This window comes from Gadus morhua, chromosome 20, assembly GCF_902167405.1.
Source record: "Gadus morhua chromosome 20, gadMor3.0, whole genome shotgun sequence".
NCBI lineage: Eukaryota > Metazoa > Chordata > Actinopteri > Gadiformes > Gadidae > Gadus > Gadus morhua.
This window is the reverse complement of record NC_044067.1, coordinates 3,033,722-3,051,512: the sequence shown is the minus strand read 5'-3', so window position 1 is coordinate 3,051,512 and position 17,791 is coordinate 3,033,722. Positions and strand designations below refer to the sequence as shown.

At 42.7% G+C, this 17,791-nt stretch overlaps 1 protein-coding gene across 1 annotated transcript; it reads right to left on the bottom strand.

Moving 5' to 3' along the window:
• Window positions 1–639: 639 nt before the first annotated feature.
• On the bottom strand, window positions 640–2,683 carry LOC115533429 (uncharacterized). The gene is made up of 2 exons (XM_030343963.1): window positions 2,599–2,683; window positions 640–1,978 (listed from the first exon to the last, which is right to left on the bottom strand). Exon 2 carries the CDS (start codon window positions 1,673–1,675, stop codon window positions 971–973), a length of 705 nt encoding a protein of 234 aa, XP_030199823.1. The 5' UTR covers window positions 1,676–1,978; window positions 2,599–2,683; the 3' UTR covers window positions 640–970.
• Window positions 2,684–17,791: the final 15,108 nt, after the last annotated feature.

The window sequence follows — 17,791 nt, the reverse complement described above, 5'->3', positions numbered from 1 at the left end:
GGCCAGGTCACTTACTTCCTGTTTACCTCCCTCTGAAGTCACAGAAAAATACGAAAATGTCGAAAAGGAACAGGTCACAGCAGCATAGATATGACAGGTGCACTAGCGGGCATGTTTAGCAATATAATAATGACTTAACCTCCTAAACTCATTAATATTAGCCCTTCCATTAAATGTATTTTAATTCTTTGTCTTTCATTTAGTTATTTTCTTTGTATTTAAAGGGTTACTGTTCCTCCTAAAGGGTAAAAAAAAAAAAATTAATGTATTGGCCTGCTAAATTAGAATTATTTGTCACTTCTCATTTTCATGCAGATGTAGCTCTGCAGTCAACACGGGCAGATTCAGGGTCCAGCAAAGGGGAAGCTGAGCTAGCTACCGAGGTGAGGGATTTCATTTTTTTGAATTTGTATTGTTGTATTGCATTGATTTGTATTTTCTTCCACCCTCAACAACACCCCGAAAAGGTATGCTCATCTATGAAACCATTGATGGTGTAAACAGAAAGTGGTAGAGGTTGCCAAAAATTCTAACATGTTATATGCAATCTAACAACAGCATATAGACTTATGGCATGTAAAAGAGTGACAGTATTGCGAAGTAAATTGAGTTTATTAAGTGTTCATGCATTTTGCATGATTTTTCTAGTCATGTCGTAGCCTCGTTAAGCTACGGCCCGGTTAGGAATGTCCCGCGGCCCGGCACCGGTCCGCTGCCCGGTGGTTGGGGACCGCTGATATACTTGACTAAAAGTAAAATAATACCCAATTACAACCAGTTAAGAAAGACCAAATCTCGTTGACATGTAGCTTATATACATCCCACAAATCCACTCAGCTATGCAAGAAATATGTTTTCATATTTTAAATGGGGATTTCATTGATAAAAAATATCTTCTGTGCCATTAAAATGACACTGAATTATTATGATACAACTTCTTAATATGCTATTAATTACGACTACCCTACATTCAAACATTCCCTGTTGTGACAACGACAACCTCATTGTTGGCATTGTATTGGATAACAAACACCCCCACTTCCATTAAGTGCTCCTCCACCAACTGCACATCTGAAAGCAGCTCCTGGAGGTCGTTTTGACTCAGGCATGTCATCAGGACAGTCGAGGTCAATTTCAACGTGAGTGTCATATTGAGCCAGACTGTCCCGGTGGCAGCCTTTACATATGACCCGACCCTCTGACAAAAGCCACAGGCCTCGCAGCGATTGTTTTTGGCCTTTAGGTTGAAGGCCAGCTGCCCTTCGTGGCAGCTGCTGCACTGCCGTTGGTAAGCTAGTTTGACTCCACAGACTTGTCCCCGCACCGTGGTGATCCCCTCCTGCTCCACCTCCTCCTCCTCTTGCTGCTCCACCTCCTCCTCTTGCTCCACCTCCTCCTCCTCCTGCTGCTCCACCTCCTCCTGCTGCTCCACCTCCAGTTGCTGCCTCGCAACTGATTCTGGAACCAGGACCTCCTCCTCTGAGACCCGGATGGCGGTGGTCTTCGTAGACGTCAGAAACAACCCTCCCCATTCACGGACCGAGAGGTCCGTCAGGACATAGGACACGCCATGCACCACTTTCCCAATAAGCCCCCCCCCAGAGGGACAGCCTAATCTTCCCGGTGTGGTCAGCAACATGGCAATCCTTGACCTCCCGCAGATTGCCATAGACATTGACCATTTTACTGCCGGCCTGCAGCCACACGACCTTCGCCTCGATCTTTCCAACCTACAATACAGGAAAAAAGACACCACATCTACTCAACCCTCATATTGAATATGGAAGATTCATACAAGTTGGTCCTTGTTTCCTATCAAGTATTGAACCACTTACTTTCTGTTTTTTTTGGAGGCCAGCCACCTGCGCTACAGTGAATGTGCGATCACTGGGTTCCCTGTAGCCAAAGTCAAGGGACACCAACTCCTCCAGCGTAGACGTAAGATTTATATGGATTTCAAAGTCAGCCCCATCATGCACTGTACAACCGAAGAGATAAGCGCACAATTACAATACATGTCCATGCATACCAACAGTTATACTGCCAACACCCCCCCCGCCCACCAGCTCTAAATCATTTAAAACAAGAGACCAATAGACCAGACATTTATTATTTGAATTGATACAAACCATGATTGACGATTGACGATTGAAAAGGTGCACTAAAACATATTAAGCCTCGCTCTTGATATTTATCAGCCATGAATCATTTCAAAATAGAACAAATAGGTTACTTTGCCACTAAATGTGTAATCACCACAAAATCTTTTAAGGCTCTCAGTGTTATTTAAGGAAACAATGGACTGAGAGCATAATTAATGTGCACATAATTTTTCATGTGCAATAATCTTCAAATATGTTATAAATTATCTTTGATTGCGTAAAGATTGTAAATGAAGTGTCATTAGCTATAAAGTACTCTACACTTCAAGAATACTTAATTCTGTTTGAATATCCTGTTAACTAGCACCAACAGCCCGGCCCACCACCTCTAAATCATTTCACAAGCACCGATGCACACTAGCCCTCAAACAATACACCACTTTACTTGGCCGATGAATCAAACAAGCATGCATTCGACAACATATGTATAACTTACTCTGCCTTTTCTCGACATTGCCTAGCTTCAAGGGCGTGTGTTTGGCCGCTGCCTGCTCAAAGCGTCCATGCTTCCCTGCTTACACGACGGCTCTTCTATATTCGTCTCGGGACATCTGCAAGATGCATTCAAAATATTTTGAATTCTTCACGGGCAACACGCTATGGAGGTAGCCCTGTACGACGCTCTCTTCCTCGCAGACTCTGGCGCGTTTTGGTGCAGAACTAGCCATCTTCAATCTGCAAGTGAATGGCATGGAAAAACACTGTAAGTAGTGTATCTGTGATCTAATGAGGTCACCAGGTGAGAACATAAGGCTTGATTACTGGACAGAGCTAAGGCTGCCTGATCTTCATTTTGCATTTAAATGCTAGTTAGGGGGGCCCAGCAGAAAGTGCAAGGCAACTTATTATAATTGTTAGATTTATTAGGGGGCCAGGCACAAGGTCCGAGGCAATCTTGTGTCTGGTTGTCTATTTTATTTTGTTGTTGCATCTTTATATTCCATGGGCTGCTGTAACAAGTTAATTCCCCATGCATGGAATAAAATAAAGTTCTTATCTTATCTTAACCTACTGTTATTGTGGGTGATTTTATGTTTATTATTCCGCTGTAAGTCATTCCTACGTTTGACTTACACAGCCTAAACCACTAGCACGCTTTTGATGAAACTTTCTACAGCTGTAGAGGCTGACTCAAGATTAACAGAGAATAAATATTACACTGATTGGTCCAAAGGTTGCACTAGAGCAACAGTCCAAAATGAAAACTTTGAACAAACATATCTCCTAACTGCTTTGACTTAGAGTCATGAAACTTTGTTCAGACATGCATATCCTCACGGTGAACAAATATGCCTCAAGAACCTATGACTTTATTTAGATTTACGACTATCTTTCACTCAGACAAAAGCTTTGCCACACATCATCTCTGGAGCAATGTCTTCAATCTGACTTAAAGCGAAGTCTATAATAAAGATTAAAGCACTTATATCAATGCTTATATCAACAACAAAATGGACTCTTATGATCTTGAGTCCAATACAAAAGTTGTTCAGAATCAAATTCTGAACAAGATGAAGTCAACATGTTTTCAATTATGACGTTGCATCGAAATAGGCGTGGCCTATGACCAAAATCAACACAGTTCATAGACGGTATGTTTGATTTGAGTGGGACCAACTTAGTGACTGTTGGGGATCAACGTTCCAACTGCTCAAGTAAATGAGTCAATTGACAAAACAATATGGCCGCCAGAGGCTTAAAATCGTCCAAATTTAACTTAACGCCAAAAGGCGGGGTTAACTTAACCCAACCATCATCAAACTTCAAAGGCACATGGGTCAAGAGGAACCTCTCCAAATTGTATCCATATCGGGCTAGGGAGCGGTAAAACAATTAACTAAAAATGCAACCTCTTCAAATTGTACCCAGATCGGGCGATCAATTAACTGATAAAACCAATGACCAGATTGGTTTTGGGACCAACGAAAATAAAGCAAAAGCTGTTACGGTGCGTGGCACTCACGTTGGGTAATACAGGGGGAATGTGCCAGGCTGGGGAGTTGGCAAAGCAGCATGAGGCGTCCGAGACAGCACACATGGAGCAGCCTGTCAAGTGGCGAGGCTGTGGATGCCATTTCAGTACAAGGAAAGCACCCAGTTCAAATACAAGGGCAGCTAGATCCTTCACAGTACAATCTGATGATGGACAAGTGTTTAGGAGGAACTGCGTTGCTTTGGATTCAGGAGCATGGTCTGGAGCTCATGCAGGGGGAGCAGATCAGACTATGTTCAGACAGACACACTGAAGAATCACCTGTTTTTGTGATGTTTTGTAACTTTGATAAGTGAAATAAATATTTTGCTTTTATCATAAGGTGTTAGAACAGGGAAATATAAGAGAAGTCTAAGAGAATTTAAGTTAAATGTAATGATATGTTTGGTAATGTTTTATGGAGAGCTTGAAAATGTATCTTGTTGAAGTAACATAGTCAGAATGGAATGTCTATAGCTCGACTATACTTATCATCCATCAACAGATGGCGCTATGGGTATTTAGTGTGACAGGCAGGCAGCCCATTGAGCGAGTCGGTCAAGAGAAAATCTGTTGATCCTGTACATGCATGGCGAAGAGACACATTTAAAAAGAGTAACTCCTAGAAACCATCTACTCGTCCTATTTCTTATACATGAGGAAACATTGCACTGGTAACGGCAAAAATTCAGAGATGTTGGTTTGTTGGTTGTTTGTGGTCAATTCTTTCATATCTTGTATGTTTAGGCTCCTCGAGATTTTATAAAGCAGCTTTCTACATGACGAATGCAGACATTTAAAATGAGAACGATCTACAGCTTAGTTAGATGACTAATGTAAATGCATGTTGCGGGATTTCTTTACCTTCAAGGGGAGATGAGGTTTTTTATCTCACTATTGCGATCAGAATCAGACAGTAACTCAGACTAGAGCGATCGACAGTTAAGAGAGGATCGGTGAGTAGATTCTCTGAGTCGTTTTGGTCTCCCAGACGGTGGAAGAGGTCACTGGGGGACTGTTTTGTAATTGTTGTGATAGGAGATATAGGCCTAGGCATGTCTCAGGGTGAGGGCCAATGTGAGAGAGTGCTGATTAACTTCTTAGCAGCTGCTCTGCTATGAAAAACGGCGTGACTCCATTTCCAGGAAGTGTACAGTAGAGCTTGTTGAGTATTCTCGAAGAAAGTTGTCCAATCCCGGGTTGCTTTAACTCACTTCATTTATTATAAAGTCGTCGGCATGGTAAGTGAAGCTATACGGAGGGAATTGTATCTAACACGAGTGAGAGATAATAACTCTGGCTACTACGGGACATGGGCAAAGGCCCATGTCCCCTCGCGGGTGTCGCTGAAAATCTCTGGCCCCTTCTGGTAGTGTGCACAGGTAAGGGACCGTCAAGTGGGCGTGGCCTAGTGGGCGTGGTGGCTTCGGCTTCTTCAGGTGATGCCTTCTGTGGTGGAGCCGCTTTCAATAAGGTCTTGCTCCCCTAGTGGCTATGTATAGTATTTACGGCTTATATGTTTGGTCGTGCTTCATTGGGTCTATGTGTGGGTAGCTTAGATTCTTAAAATACGTAACAATCCCTCCTTGGTCATCTTAGATGACCATACAATAATATTTTAAATCAAAAACACCATTTACCACACCGAAAACATAGTCAAATTAGGATCAATCATCAACACCATCAACCGGAGTGGAAACAACTCTATCGAATAGAGAAAAACCACTACGCGTCCCCATAATACTGAGACGGCATTCACCTTGTGGGTCTCATTGGAAATACAGGTCATTATTTAACAATACAACAATGAACATGAATCTTGTTATCATACAATCACATGGCCAAACAGCACACAAACAAAACTATCAATAGAAATCCTGAGCTAATACTCTTGGTCATGTGCTACAAGGTCATACAATTTTCATCATGTGCAAAAGTAAAGTAAAAATTGGTAGTCATAATACAATTTTTTAAAAATTCAAGATTATTGATAGCCTAGCATGGATTCGGGTGGTTCAGGTGATCTTCGTGCATTGGTTCGCTGTTGCATGTGGGTGGTTTTGGGCGTTGTTATTATCGTAGCCATTGTTTCTTCTGTCGCCGTTGGGCCTGCAATTCATGAACCCAAGACTCGTCCCTCCTTGTCAAGGGCTCAACTCAGAGAGGTTACTCCTACATCATGGGAGCCTCCAAACAGGTTCTCCGTCGTCGTCGTGTCAGTAACAGGTGGCCTGTAAAACAACCGTCTCAAAGATCAACTGTATGCAGCGATTCAGAACAAACATAGTCTGATATGGTTGTTTTAAAATTTGTTTCTAATGGTGGACAACCAAAACAGAACCGATTCAAATCCTGCTGTTATTTGATCTCCTCATGTGACTGTTAGTCCTTGCTCGGCGGTGGTAGTTTGTAGGCTCCGGGTGTGTCTGCATCTGGTTCTGGAACTTTTGTTTCTATTGCAGAAATACAAACTCATGTTCAGCAGTTAGTTGTTCAAAAACATATTTCCATGAATTCTAATTTTAATTGTTTTACAGTATCTACTTTGATTTAATTTCACACTACATCCCTCCTTGCGCATTGCTTCAGCCATGCGCATTAAATGACAACCAAAGTTAACAACACCGTAGTTCAACCAAGTTGCTATAACCAAAAAGATGTAAAAGGGAATTAACAATGTTAAAATTTGCATGTTCAATATCACTTCTGTGTTAACCGTGTCTCATAATAACAGTTACCTTCATCATACTACCCGATTGTCCTACACTAACTATGTATATTGGATGACCTTATCTTCATTTATTCTACCTATTGCTCTCATTTGATGTTGTCCACACTTTGATTCACTCCTATGTACATTGCATACCACATCAAACGTGAATACGCCTTATTCTCTGCACAATATCCTATTGCGCCACTTTCTGCATACCACATCAAACGTGAATATGTCTTAGCAAAGTGAAGTAAAGTAAAACTCAGTTTTATCTTTACTTATTTTATAGCTACACATGTCCCGGACACGTTCATTACTATTTCCAAAACAGTCCCAGACCTAACTATACCATTACATGAACAGTATTTATTATTATAATTATCTAGTTTTTTGTTGGTCAACATCAAATCGATACATTAATTCAACCTTCTGACTTACCGACCTACCCGATTTCTCCCCGTGTGAGCCCGCGAATGACAACTCTCCCGGGGCCTCCCCATGAGCCCCATCGTTACCACCTCAGAACACTGCAGGAACGATTAGTCGATTAACGTGTGGCTTGGAGGAGGCTCCCAGGAAGTGCCACAATCCTACGTCTGACACCCGGTGAATCTTGAGCTAGGTCAATCAAAACCGTCTAAACTAGGCAGAACAAAGAGTCATCCAAACCTACAACAATTATGCACATCTGGGTATCAAATATATGGTGATATTCTATAAACAAAACAAAAACTGAACCTAAAAGAAAAATTCAGAAGTTATCGGATGAAACAAATGTTATTGTAATTGAACTACAGCAGTTGAGCTAACTCCCGCCTTGGGCACCGGTTAAAACCATGAATGCCGGGCATCCATCACTGCTTGGGTTGCAAAGGCCTGAAGAGGAAGAACAAATTTAGTACAAATGTGAACATTTACAGATCGTTTAAACTATTAATGTTGGTGAATCAAAAAACATTGATTACAACCCACACAAACATTTGCGTGTTTTGCCGATATCAACTAGGGAGTGGCTCTCTGTATTTCAGCACCTAGACACACAGACCCTCAAATATACAAACACTAAATTTACATCCTGCCTCCAACACATGGCTAGGTGTGAGGGTGGGAGGGGGCAAGGGGAAGAAAGAACTTCCCCCTGCCCCCTCAACCCAACCAAGAACCTCAACCCAACCACTCTATTGTTAGTTAAATCGAAGCCCCCGTCCCACCGTTCCCGATCTTCTTTAAGCAATATGAATAAGGAAGGGTAGGGGAAGAGAATGTTTGCAGGGACAAAGGGTGGGGAGGGGGGGGATCTGACGACTGGACCTGTGGACAGGGGGATGGGGGGGGGGGTCTGACTACTGACCTGTGAAGACTGGGACAAAGGGAGTGGGGGGGTTTCACGATAGGATCTTCTAGGGAGAGGGGGGGGGGGGTGGAGAGGGGGGGAGGGAGAGGGGGGGGGTGGAGGGGGAGAGAGAGGGGGGGGGAGGAGAGAGAGGGAGGGTGGGAGAGAATGTAACACTGTAGTTAGGCTCCCCGCTGCTCTTGGTCTCTGCAAGACCCAAGATGGCGGACGTCTGGACAAAGGAAACCCACGTCACGAAGACGCGCCGTCTCTTTAACACCACGTGGTTACACTCTACGGCTGCGTTGTATACTAATCAAAATTGCACATTAGATTTGAAATGAACCGGGAGGAATCAATCCAATTTGAACTCCTTGGCCAAGCCTCCGTTTTAATATGCAACTAAGCTAGATTAACGTTAAAAACCTGACCTTTCCTCCCCCCACCGTAAAGAGTTTGGAAGTTTGTGGCCGGTAATAAATAAACCTTATAGTGGCCCGGCTTAACTTCGGCGCTTTCACTATTTACCTTATGATGGTCTCGGCTTAACTTCGAGACATTCATCATATAAAACAAAAAACACAGGTACTACTTCTCCCACGTATTACCTGAGGTACAGACAGACACAGAGACAGAGACAGACAGAGACAGAGACAGACAGACATAACACACCGGGGGTCCCTTTGTGCAGGCTACCATTGCCTTATCAAACAGCCAGGAGTGCCCAGGTAAACAAAGGGATGGGGAGAGGGGGGGGGGGGGTAGAAGAGGGAGAGAGAGAGGGTGGGGTGGGGGGGGGGGGGGGGGGAGACTTCACGTGTCTAGGGGGTCAGGGGGTATTTTACCTTAATAATTCATCGTCTTTAATAACAAAATACCTATAGACTTGAATGTAAAATGAAGCATGCAGTCTTGGGTGGCATTTAGCGGATCGGCAGATAAGATAGTATACACTCCGAACGTCCGCTATGGTGGACGCAGACCGTGCCGGCCTCAGCGGAGAAGTTAAAGATAACTCTTGTTAATATACTATTTTGGCCCGATCTATACAGAGACCGATAATGGAGGGCTTCACCTCTCAACCAGTAGCCTACCAAGAATGATAGTTAACGACGAGTACTCAAAACAACTCAAGTGTTATGAAGGGGGGAGGTTGGGTTTTCAGAGTTCCCTGCAACCGTTGATCTGCACGTGCTGTTATGCTAGGCCTCTGCAGCAGCATCTTTGGTGGCTAAAACAAACTTACACCTAAGTGTTCTTATAACCAATCCTATTTCAGATTTAATCTTTAAAACAATGATTTATACTTACCTCAGACGTGTGTGGCCTGTTGAAGTTGTTTTAGTGTCGCGCCCGCCGGGATTCTAGGGACTTTCTTCCAAACGTCGGTGGTCACCATCTTTGTTGAGTATTCTCGAAGAAAGTTGTCCAATCCCGGGTTGCTTTAACTCACTTCATTTATTATAAAGTCGTCGGCATGTTTCGGCATGGTAAGTGAAGCTATACGGAGGGAATTGTATCTAACACGAGTGAGAGATAATAACTCTGGCTACTACGGGACATGGGCAAAGGCCCATGTCCCCTCGCGGGTGTCGCTGAAAATCTCTGGCCCCTTCTGGTAGTGTGCACAAGTAAGGGACCGTCAAGTGGGCGTGGTGGCTTCGGCTTCTTCAGGTGATGCCTTCTGTGGTGGAGCCGCTTTCAATAAGGTCTTGCTCCCCTAGTGGCTATGTATAGTATTTACGGCTTATATGTTTGGTCGTGCTTCATTGGGTCTATGTGTGGGTAGCTTAGATTCTTAAAATACGTAACAAGCTCAATACAAAGAACAATTCTTTGACACACACACACACACACACACACACACACACACACACACACACACACACACACACACACACACACACACACTACGTTGAGCGCTTTAGATCTACTTTGAAAAGATTTACAGGGGGGCATAATTTTTTAACACAGTGTATGGGGGCAAAGCGAGCGGCCGAACCGTCAACCCAAATCGGACTGCTCCTCGTTCTGTCAAATCTGAAAAAAATCCGAAAAGGTATCCTCATCTATTAAACCATTGATGGTATAAACTAGTGCTGTCAGTTAAACACGTTATTAACGGCCTTAACGCAAACCAATTTTAACGGTGTTAATTTTTTTAACGCGCGATTTTTAATTATTACTTTTAAAGAAATACAAAAATAATATTTTTTTTTTTTCTTTGGCTCAAAACAAAGAAGCAGTAGCCTGACTGCCATGTTCAAGGCAGTATGTTTGTTTGTTCATCGTTTAATTGCACTATAGGCTTTTTTTTTGTATCGTCCTGTTTTGATCAGTATATGCCAATGTTGTTATCAATAAAAAAACATTTGCACAAGGCAAGCCGATGCACTTATATGCATAAATATTAAATATTTATGCATATATATAGGATTCAATTGTGTCGATTTGAATGCTTTTATTTAAATATATATTAAGAAACCTCCATACATCATAAAAATTCCCAACAATGACTTTAACTTCAACATTCAAGACTTTTGGATGGAATTGCAAAAATATTTCCATGAACAAGTTATGTTTGCCTTCCATTAAAAAAAAAGAAGAAAAACAGAAAGAAAGAGAAATAAAAATAAAACATTTGACACGTCATATACAGGACTAAAAGTCAAATAATACCCAATTACAACCAGTTAAGAAAGACCACATCTCGTTGACTTGTAGCTTATTTACATCCCACAAATCCACTCAGCCATGCAAGAAATATGTTTCATACTTTAAATGGGGATTTCATTAATAACAATATCTTCTGTGCCATTAAAATTACACCGAATTATTATGATACGACTTCTCAACATGCTATTAATTACGACCATCCTGCATTCAAACATCCCCTGTTGTGACAACGACAACCTCATTGTTGGCATTGTATTGGATAACAAACAACCCCACTTCCAAAAAGTGCCCCTCCACCAACTGCACATCTGCAAGCAGCTCCTGGAGGTTGTTTTGACTCAGGTATGTCATCAGGACAGTCGAGGTCAATTTCAACGAGAGTTTCACATCCCCCTTATTGACCATGACTTTCCCGGTGGCAGCCTTTACATATGACCCGACCTTCTGATAGAAGCCACAGGCCTCGCAGCGATGGTTTATGTCCGTTAGGTTGAAGGCCAGCTGCCCTTTGTGGCAATGGCTGCACTGCCGTTGGGCAGCTAGTTGGATGCCACAGACTGGTCCCCGCACCGTGGTGATCATCTCCTGCTTCAACTCCTGCACCAAGTCCTGCTCCTCCTCCTCCTCCGGCTTCAGCACCTGCTTCACCTCCTGCTCCTCCTCCTCCTCCTGCTTCAGCTCCTTCAGCACCTCCTCCTCCTTTTCCTCCTCCTCCTCCTCCTGCTTCAGCACCTGCTCCTCCTCCTCCTCCTGCTTCACCACCTGCTCCTCTCCTGCTTCTCCTCCTGAGATCCGGATGGTGGTGTTCTTTGTAGACGTCAGATACAACTCTCCATTTCCACGGACCGACAGGTCCTTCAAGACGTAGGACTCGTCCTGCTTCACTTGGCCAATAAGTCCACCCCAGAGTTGCAGCTTAATCTTGCTCGTGTGGTCAGCAACATGGCAATCCTTGAGCTGCAGCATTTTGCCATGGACCTTGACCATTTTACTGGAGTTCTCCAGCCACACAACCTTCGCCTCGATCTTTCCAACCTACAATACAGGAAAAAGACACCACATTCTTATCTACTCATCCCTAATATGGAAGATTCATACCCGGCTTACAAGTTAGTCCTCGTTTCCTTTCAAGTATTGAACCACTTACTTTCTGTTTAGGTTTGAGGGCAAACACCTGCTTTACAGTAAATGTGGGTTCCTTATTATAGTCAAAGTCAATGGAATTCAACAGCCTCAGCTTGGACTGAAAATTTATAACGTAGAAAGCTCCTCCATTACCTGTACAACAGAAAAGAAAACCGCACAATTACAATACATTTCCATGCAAACCAACAGTTATACTAACAACACCAGTATACCTCTAAATCATTTCACAAAAGAGACCAATAGAAATTGAAAATCATTCAGACATTTATAATTTTAATTGATACACAAACCTATGATTGAAAAGGTGCACTGAAACATATTAAGCCTCGCTCTTGATATTTATCAGTCATGAATCTTTTAAAAATAGAACATATAGGTTTATTTTGCCACTAAATGTGTAATCACCCAGAAATCCTTTAAGGCACTCAGCGTTATTTAACGGAGACATATTATGGTGTTTTCCCAACAAGTAAACATAGTATACGAGTTCCAGAAAACACGTTTTTGAAGCTGTTCGCTGGAAATAGCTTTTTGAAAAAAAATATCGCCTACCGCTATTCCCCTCTGTTGCAGTCCCTTCAGAATGCTCTGTTTCTGGTGTCTGCAGCTTTGATGCAAATGAGCTGCTGCCCATTGACCAATGAGCTGTCAGGCTGAACCACAGCATGGAGGAGAAGGGATTGTTGCTGTTTGCGGACTCGTTGAGCTCTATATCTATCTAATATAATAATATATAGGTATTTATATAATAAATTCACACTGGCACCGAAGCTTCGGCAGCAGTCCGGCAGCTCCGGCGGGGGGAGCTCGGCGGCAGTCCGGCAACGAAAGGGATTGTACTCCCGGAGCAGAGCTGCCAGGCTTCTGCCGAGCTCCCCCCGCCGGAGCTGCTCGTCCACTGGTCCACAAAATCTTAGCTATGCTCTGATTGGAGGGGGTGGAGAAGTGGCAGGTAATATTCAAATGTGCCCCCTTCCTACGTAGTGGGGGGCGCCGAAATGTACTCGCTCGGGGTACTTTCAGAAATGCATATCTCACTCAAAAAATGTGTGTAGGAGCACCAGAGACCCAAAACAACATCCCGAATCCCAGGAAAAGTGTCGTTTTCATAATCAGGCATGCAAACTAGTCACCTTTCGGCGAAATTCGCCGTTTTGAAGAAAAAATTGACCACTTGTGTGATTCGTGGAGATCCGTTGAGGAAACATTTGGGGGGGGGGGGGGGGGGTCTGATGGCCAGCCATGGAGTCCTTGTAGCGCCTGCTAATACATTCTCAATGGAGAGGCGAGCGGACAGAGAGAAGGCGCAGCATTCTGTCAGGCGGCACGACAAGTGGGCGCACTCCCGTGGAACTGTCGCTTCCGTGCTCGTCGGACGCATGCGCGCGCTAGTGAAGCTGCGCGGCCAACCGACAGCGCGAGCGGAAAGTCGCCTACCATCTGAAACGGCCAAGCGTGAGCCCAGCGGAGCCTTTAAATGCCTCGTTTCCACCGAGCGTTTCCACCGCCGACAGTACCCTCATGGTAGGCCGGATGTCGATCGCCGCGGCAGCTACGTAAACATCCCGAAGGTGAACGACGAGAACTGATTCCCAAAACAAACATAACAAAAATATGGTCACGTAAATAAAATATACAAACGAACAGAGCTTCGTCTCCCCGCGACCTTATATTATCTAAAACGTTCTCATCGATTCAGCCAATGAGAGTGCAATCGCGTTGCCATGGCAACGCGAGGGTAAACAAATGAGGGTAAGGCACCACCACACATATATATATATATTGTGTGTGTATATATATATATATATATATATATATATATATATATATATATATATATATATATATATATATATATATATATATATATATATATATATATTCCGCGACGGGGTTTGGGTCCTTGTCACCTTTTTCATCCCTGATGAGTTTGCACCCCTGATAATATGTCCCCTTTACGGAAACAATGGACTGAAAGCATAATTAATGAGCACACAATGTTTTGTGTGCCAAACTCTCCAATTGTTATAATTGATCTTCGATTGAGTAAAGATGGTAAATGACACGTGTCATTAGCTATAAAATACTCTAGACTTCAAGAATACTTGATTCTGTTTGAATATCCTGTTAACTAGCCCACCACCTCTAAATCATTTCACAAAAGCACCCTGCATGCATAGCCCTCAAACAATACACCACTCTACTTGGCCGATTCATAAAACAAGCATGCATTCGACAACATATTGTATAACTTACTCGTACTTCTCTTGACATTGCTTAGCTTCAAGGGCGTGTGGTTGTCAGCGGCCTGCTGAAAGCTTTCATGCTTGTCTGCTGAAAACACGACGGCTGTTCTATATATGTCTCGGGACGTCTGCAAGGTGCAATTGAAAAAAATATTTTTTTTATCTGAAATCGTCACTGGGAACACGTTATGGAGGTAGCCCTGAATGACGATCATTTCCTGGCCGACTCCGGGTGTACGTGCACAACTAGCCATCTTCAATCTGCAAGTAAATGGAATGGAAAAACACTGTAAGTACTGTAACTGATCTAATGAGGTCACCAGGTGAGAACAATAGGCTTGATTACTGGACAGAGCTTAGGTGGCCTGAGCTTCGCTTTGCACTTGAAGGCTAGTTAGGGGGGCCAAGCACAAAGTGCAAGGCAACTTATTGTAATTGTTAGTTTTATTAGGGGGGCAGGCACAAGGTGCGAGGCAACCTTGTGCCTGGTTGCCTATTTTATTTAATTATTGCAACTTTTATATTCAATGGGATGCTGTAACAAGATAATTTCCCATGTATGGGATGAAATGAAGTTCTTTACTTAACCTATTGTTATTGTGGGTGTTTTTATGTTTATTATTCCGTTACGTTTGATTTACACAGCTCGCACGCTTTTGATTAAACTTTCTACAGCTGTAGAGGCTGATTTAAGATTAACAGCGATTAAATGTTACACTGATTGGCCCAAGGGTGGCGCTAGAGCAACAGTGTTAACTTTGAACAAACATATCTCGCAACCGCTTTGACCTAGAGTCATGAAACTTTGTTCACACATGCATATCCTCATGGTCACAAATATGCCTCAAGAACCCATGACTTTATTTGGATATACGACTATCTTGAACTTTGTTAAAAACACTAATTTCCCTAAGGATCCTACATTTTTTCAATTAGACAAAAACCAATGACCAATGTCTTCAATCTGACATAAAGCGAAGTCTGTACAATAAAGATTAAAGCTCCCGGGAGCCATTGACTTCTAAAAAGGGTGTGGTTTAAAACACAAAAATACTTAAATGCTTATATCAAAATCAAAATGGACTCCTATGATGTTGAGTCCAGTACAAAAGTTGTTCAGAATCAAATTCTGAACAAGATGAGGTCAACATATTTTAAATTAGGGTGTGGCATTGAAATGGGCGTGGCCTGTGGCTAAAATCAACACAGTTCATAGACAGTATGTTTGATTTGAGCGGGACCAACTTAGTGGCTGTTGGGGACCAATGTTCCAACTGCTCAAGTAAAATGAAGTCGACTGAGAAAACAACATGGCTGCCAGAGGCTCAAAATCGTCCAAATTTAACTTAACGGCAAAAGGCAGGGTTCATTTAACCCAATCATCATCAAACTAGGTGTAGTCAAAGGCACTAGGCTATAGGGAGGGCTATAACAATTAACTGAAAATGCAGACTTTGGACAGACATATTTTCTGACCTTTTTCTTCTACAGTCATGAAATCCTGTAGACATTTGTATCTCCTCATGTTGGGCAAATGTTCCTAGGAAACCCAAAACCTATAACAAAATGGCGGCTGGACGTCCAAATGAGCAATCAATGTTAGGTGACTTCAAGGTGAGGTTAACTTGAGTCAATTATCACCAAACTTGGTGTACTTAAAGAAGCATAGGTCAAGGTTAACCTGGCTAAAGTTCATCAAAATAGGATAATAGGTGCCGCTAAGGGAATCAATTGAAAAACTCATAATTCCTCAGCCTTTAGACGTACGGTCATCAAATTTTGTTCGCCCATCAAGAGATCCAAGCTGAGGTTATTCCAGCGTTATCAACCGTATGCAAACAAAATCGGTCTTAATTGTCTTCGTCAGGGTCTTCAAGGTTTACGTCAGTCTTAATGCTCAATCAGATTCTTCATGGTCTGTGTCAGGGTCTTAATGGTCTGTCAGCGTTAGGTCGGCTTTAGGCTTGGCAGCCGTAAAATGCTGCTTGCAGCTTTAATTAATTGTATTACCTGGTGAGATTGTGTTTGAATGGCGAAAGGTTCCGTCCGCTTTAGTTTCAGGCTCCCCTATTATCCTCCTCCACAACGTCCAACAGAAACACTTTTTCTAAATTGATCTCAATGAAGACACACGTCTGGTCAGTGTAGGCTGTGATACTGTCTAGCTTCTGCTGTTCACCTGAAAGTTTATAAGAAACCAAAAGCATATTTCCTTAACTGGCAGGCATGTCATACCTTATGGAGGCGTTACCCTTACTGGTAAGATGTGGCGATACAGAGGTTGTTAAATCTAATAAGTCATCATAGAGTCAATCCTTATTAATTTCAGTGAGAAATAAAGCATTGGGATACAGCACAGTGATACGATGCCATACGTATGTGGGCCCACTACTGCTTAGGTCTTTGATAAACATTTTATTTTTGCTGTGAACTTTGGCCGCCGCTCCCGCACAATCTCTGATGCTGAGCCAAGCGTGGGATGATCTCTTCAATCTGGAGTTTGACTGCGATTTGTTTACCCAGAAGAAACCAGAAAGACCATAAATATGACACACACACACACACACACACACACACACACACACACACACACACACACACACACACACACACACACACACACACACACACACACACACACACACACACACACACACACACACACACACACATTGGCACTAGGGATGGGCAAAATGACTATTTTCCGGGAACTAGTTTTTTGAATTCAGTTCACTATAAGGATTTGTTCGTTTTGATTAGTTCGTTACGTCAGATTACGACATTTTTCAGGGAATCTCACAGGTGTCTGCCCCCCTCCCCGCGAGATGCCCCTGAGCTTAATTTAAGCGACTTCTAGGGCTCTACCCTCCGTGAAAATCGAGAAGATATACTATATATTATAACCAAACGTCACACCAATTTTTATACCACTTGCTTACTCTCTATATTTCATTCATGGTTTTATATTTATAATTTTATTTTACTTTACATTTAATTCTTCATTATTCAGGCATTACAGAACTTTCATGGTCATAAATAAAAAATACGAACTGTATATCTTTGTTTGTTCTTGAATTGACGTAGAATGGAGCAGACTCCTGGGATTGGGAAATGCGTTTATCCAATAAACAGATGGAGGTCAAGTCTATTTTCGGAAATGTAGGGGGATATATGAGTGACCCCACGTTGAATGGTATGACCCAAGATACGTCAGACAGAGAAAGCGCGCAAATTCGACGGTACCACCTTGTCATTTGTTTACCCAGGTGCCATGGCAACACCATTGCTACCTCTCATTGGCTGAATCTTTGAGAACGTTGTAGACTCAATCGATATAAGGTCGCGGGGAGACGAAACTCTGTTCGTTTGTATATTTTTATTTACTTGACCATATTTTTGTTTTATGTTAAAAAAATGAATCAAAGAACCAGTTCTTCTTGTTTTGGGGAACCAGTTCTTGTCATTCACGTTCGGGATTCGTTCGTTGTGAATAGCATGGGCGTACCTTCATCAATGCCTGTCCCCTCCGGATTCTCGAGTTTT

Excerpts from the sequence above, each read along its gene's own strand:
- LOC115533429 (XM_030343963.1), bottom strand. The coding sequence starts at position 1,675 with ATGTCTATGGCAATCTGCGGGAGGTCAAGGATTGCCATGTTGCTGACC.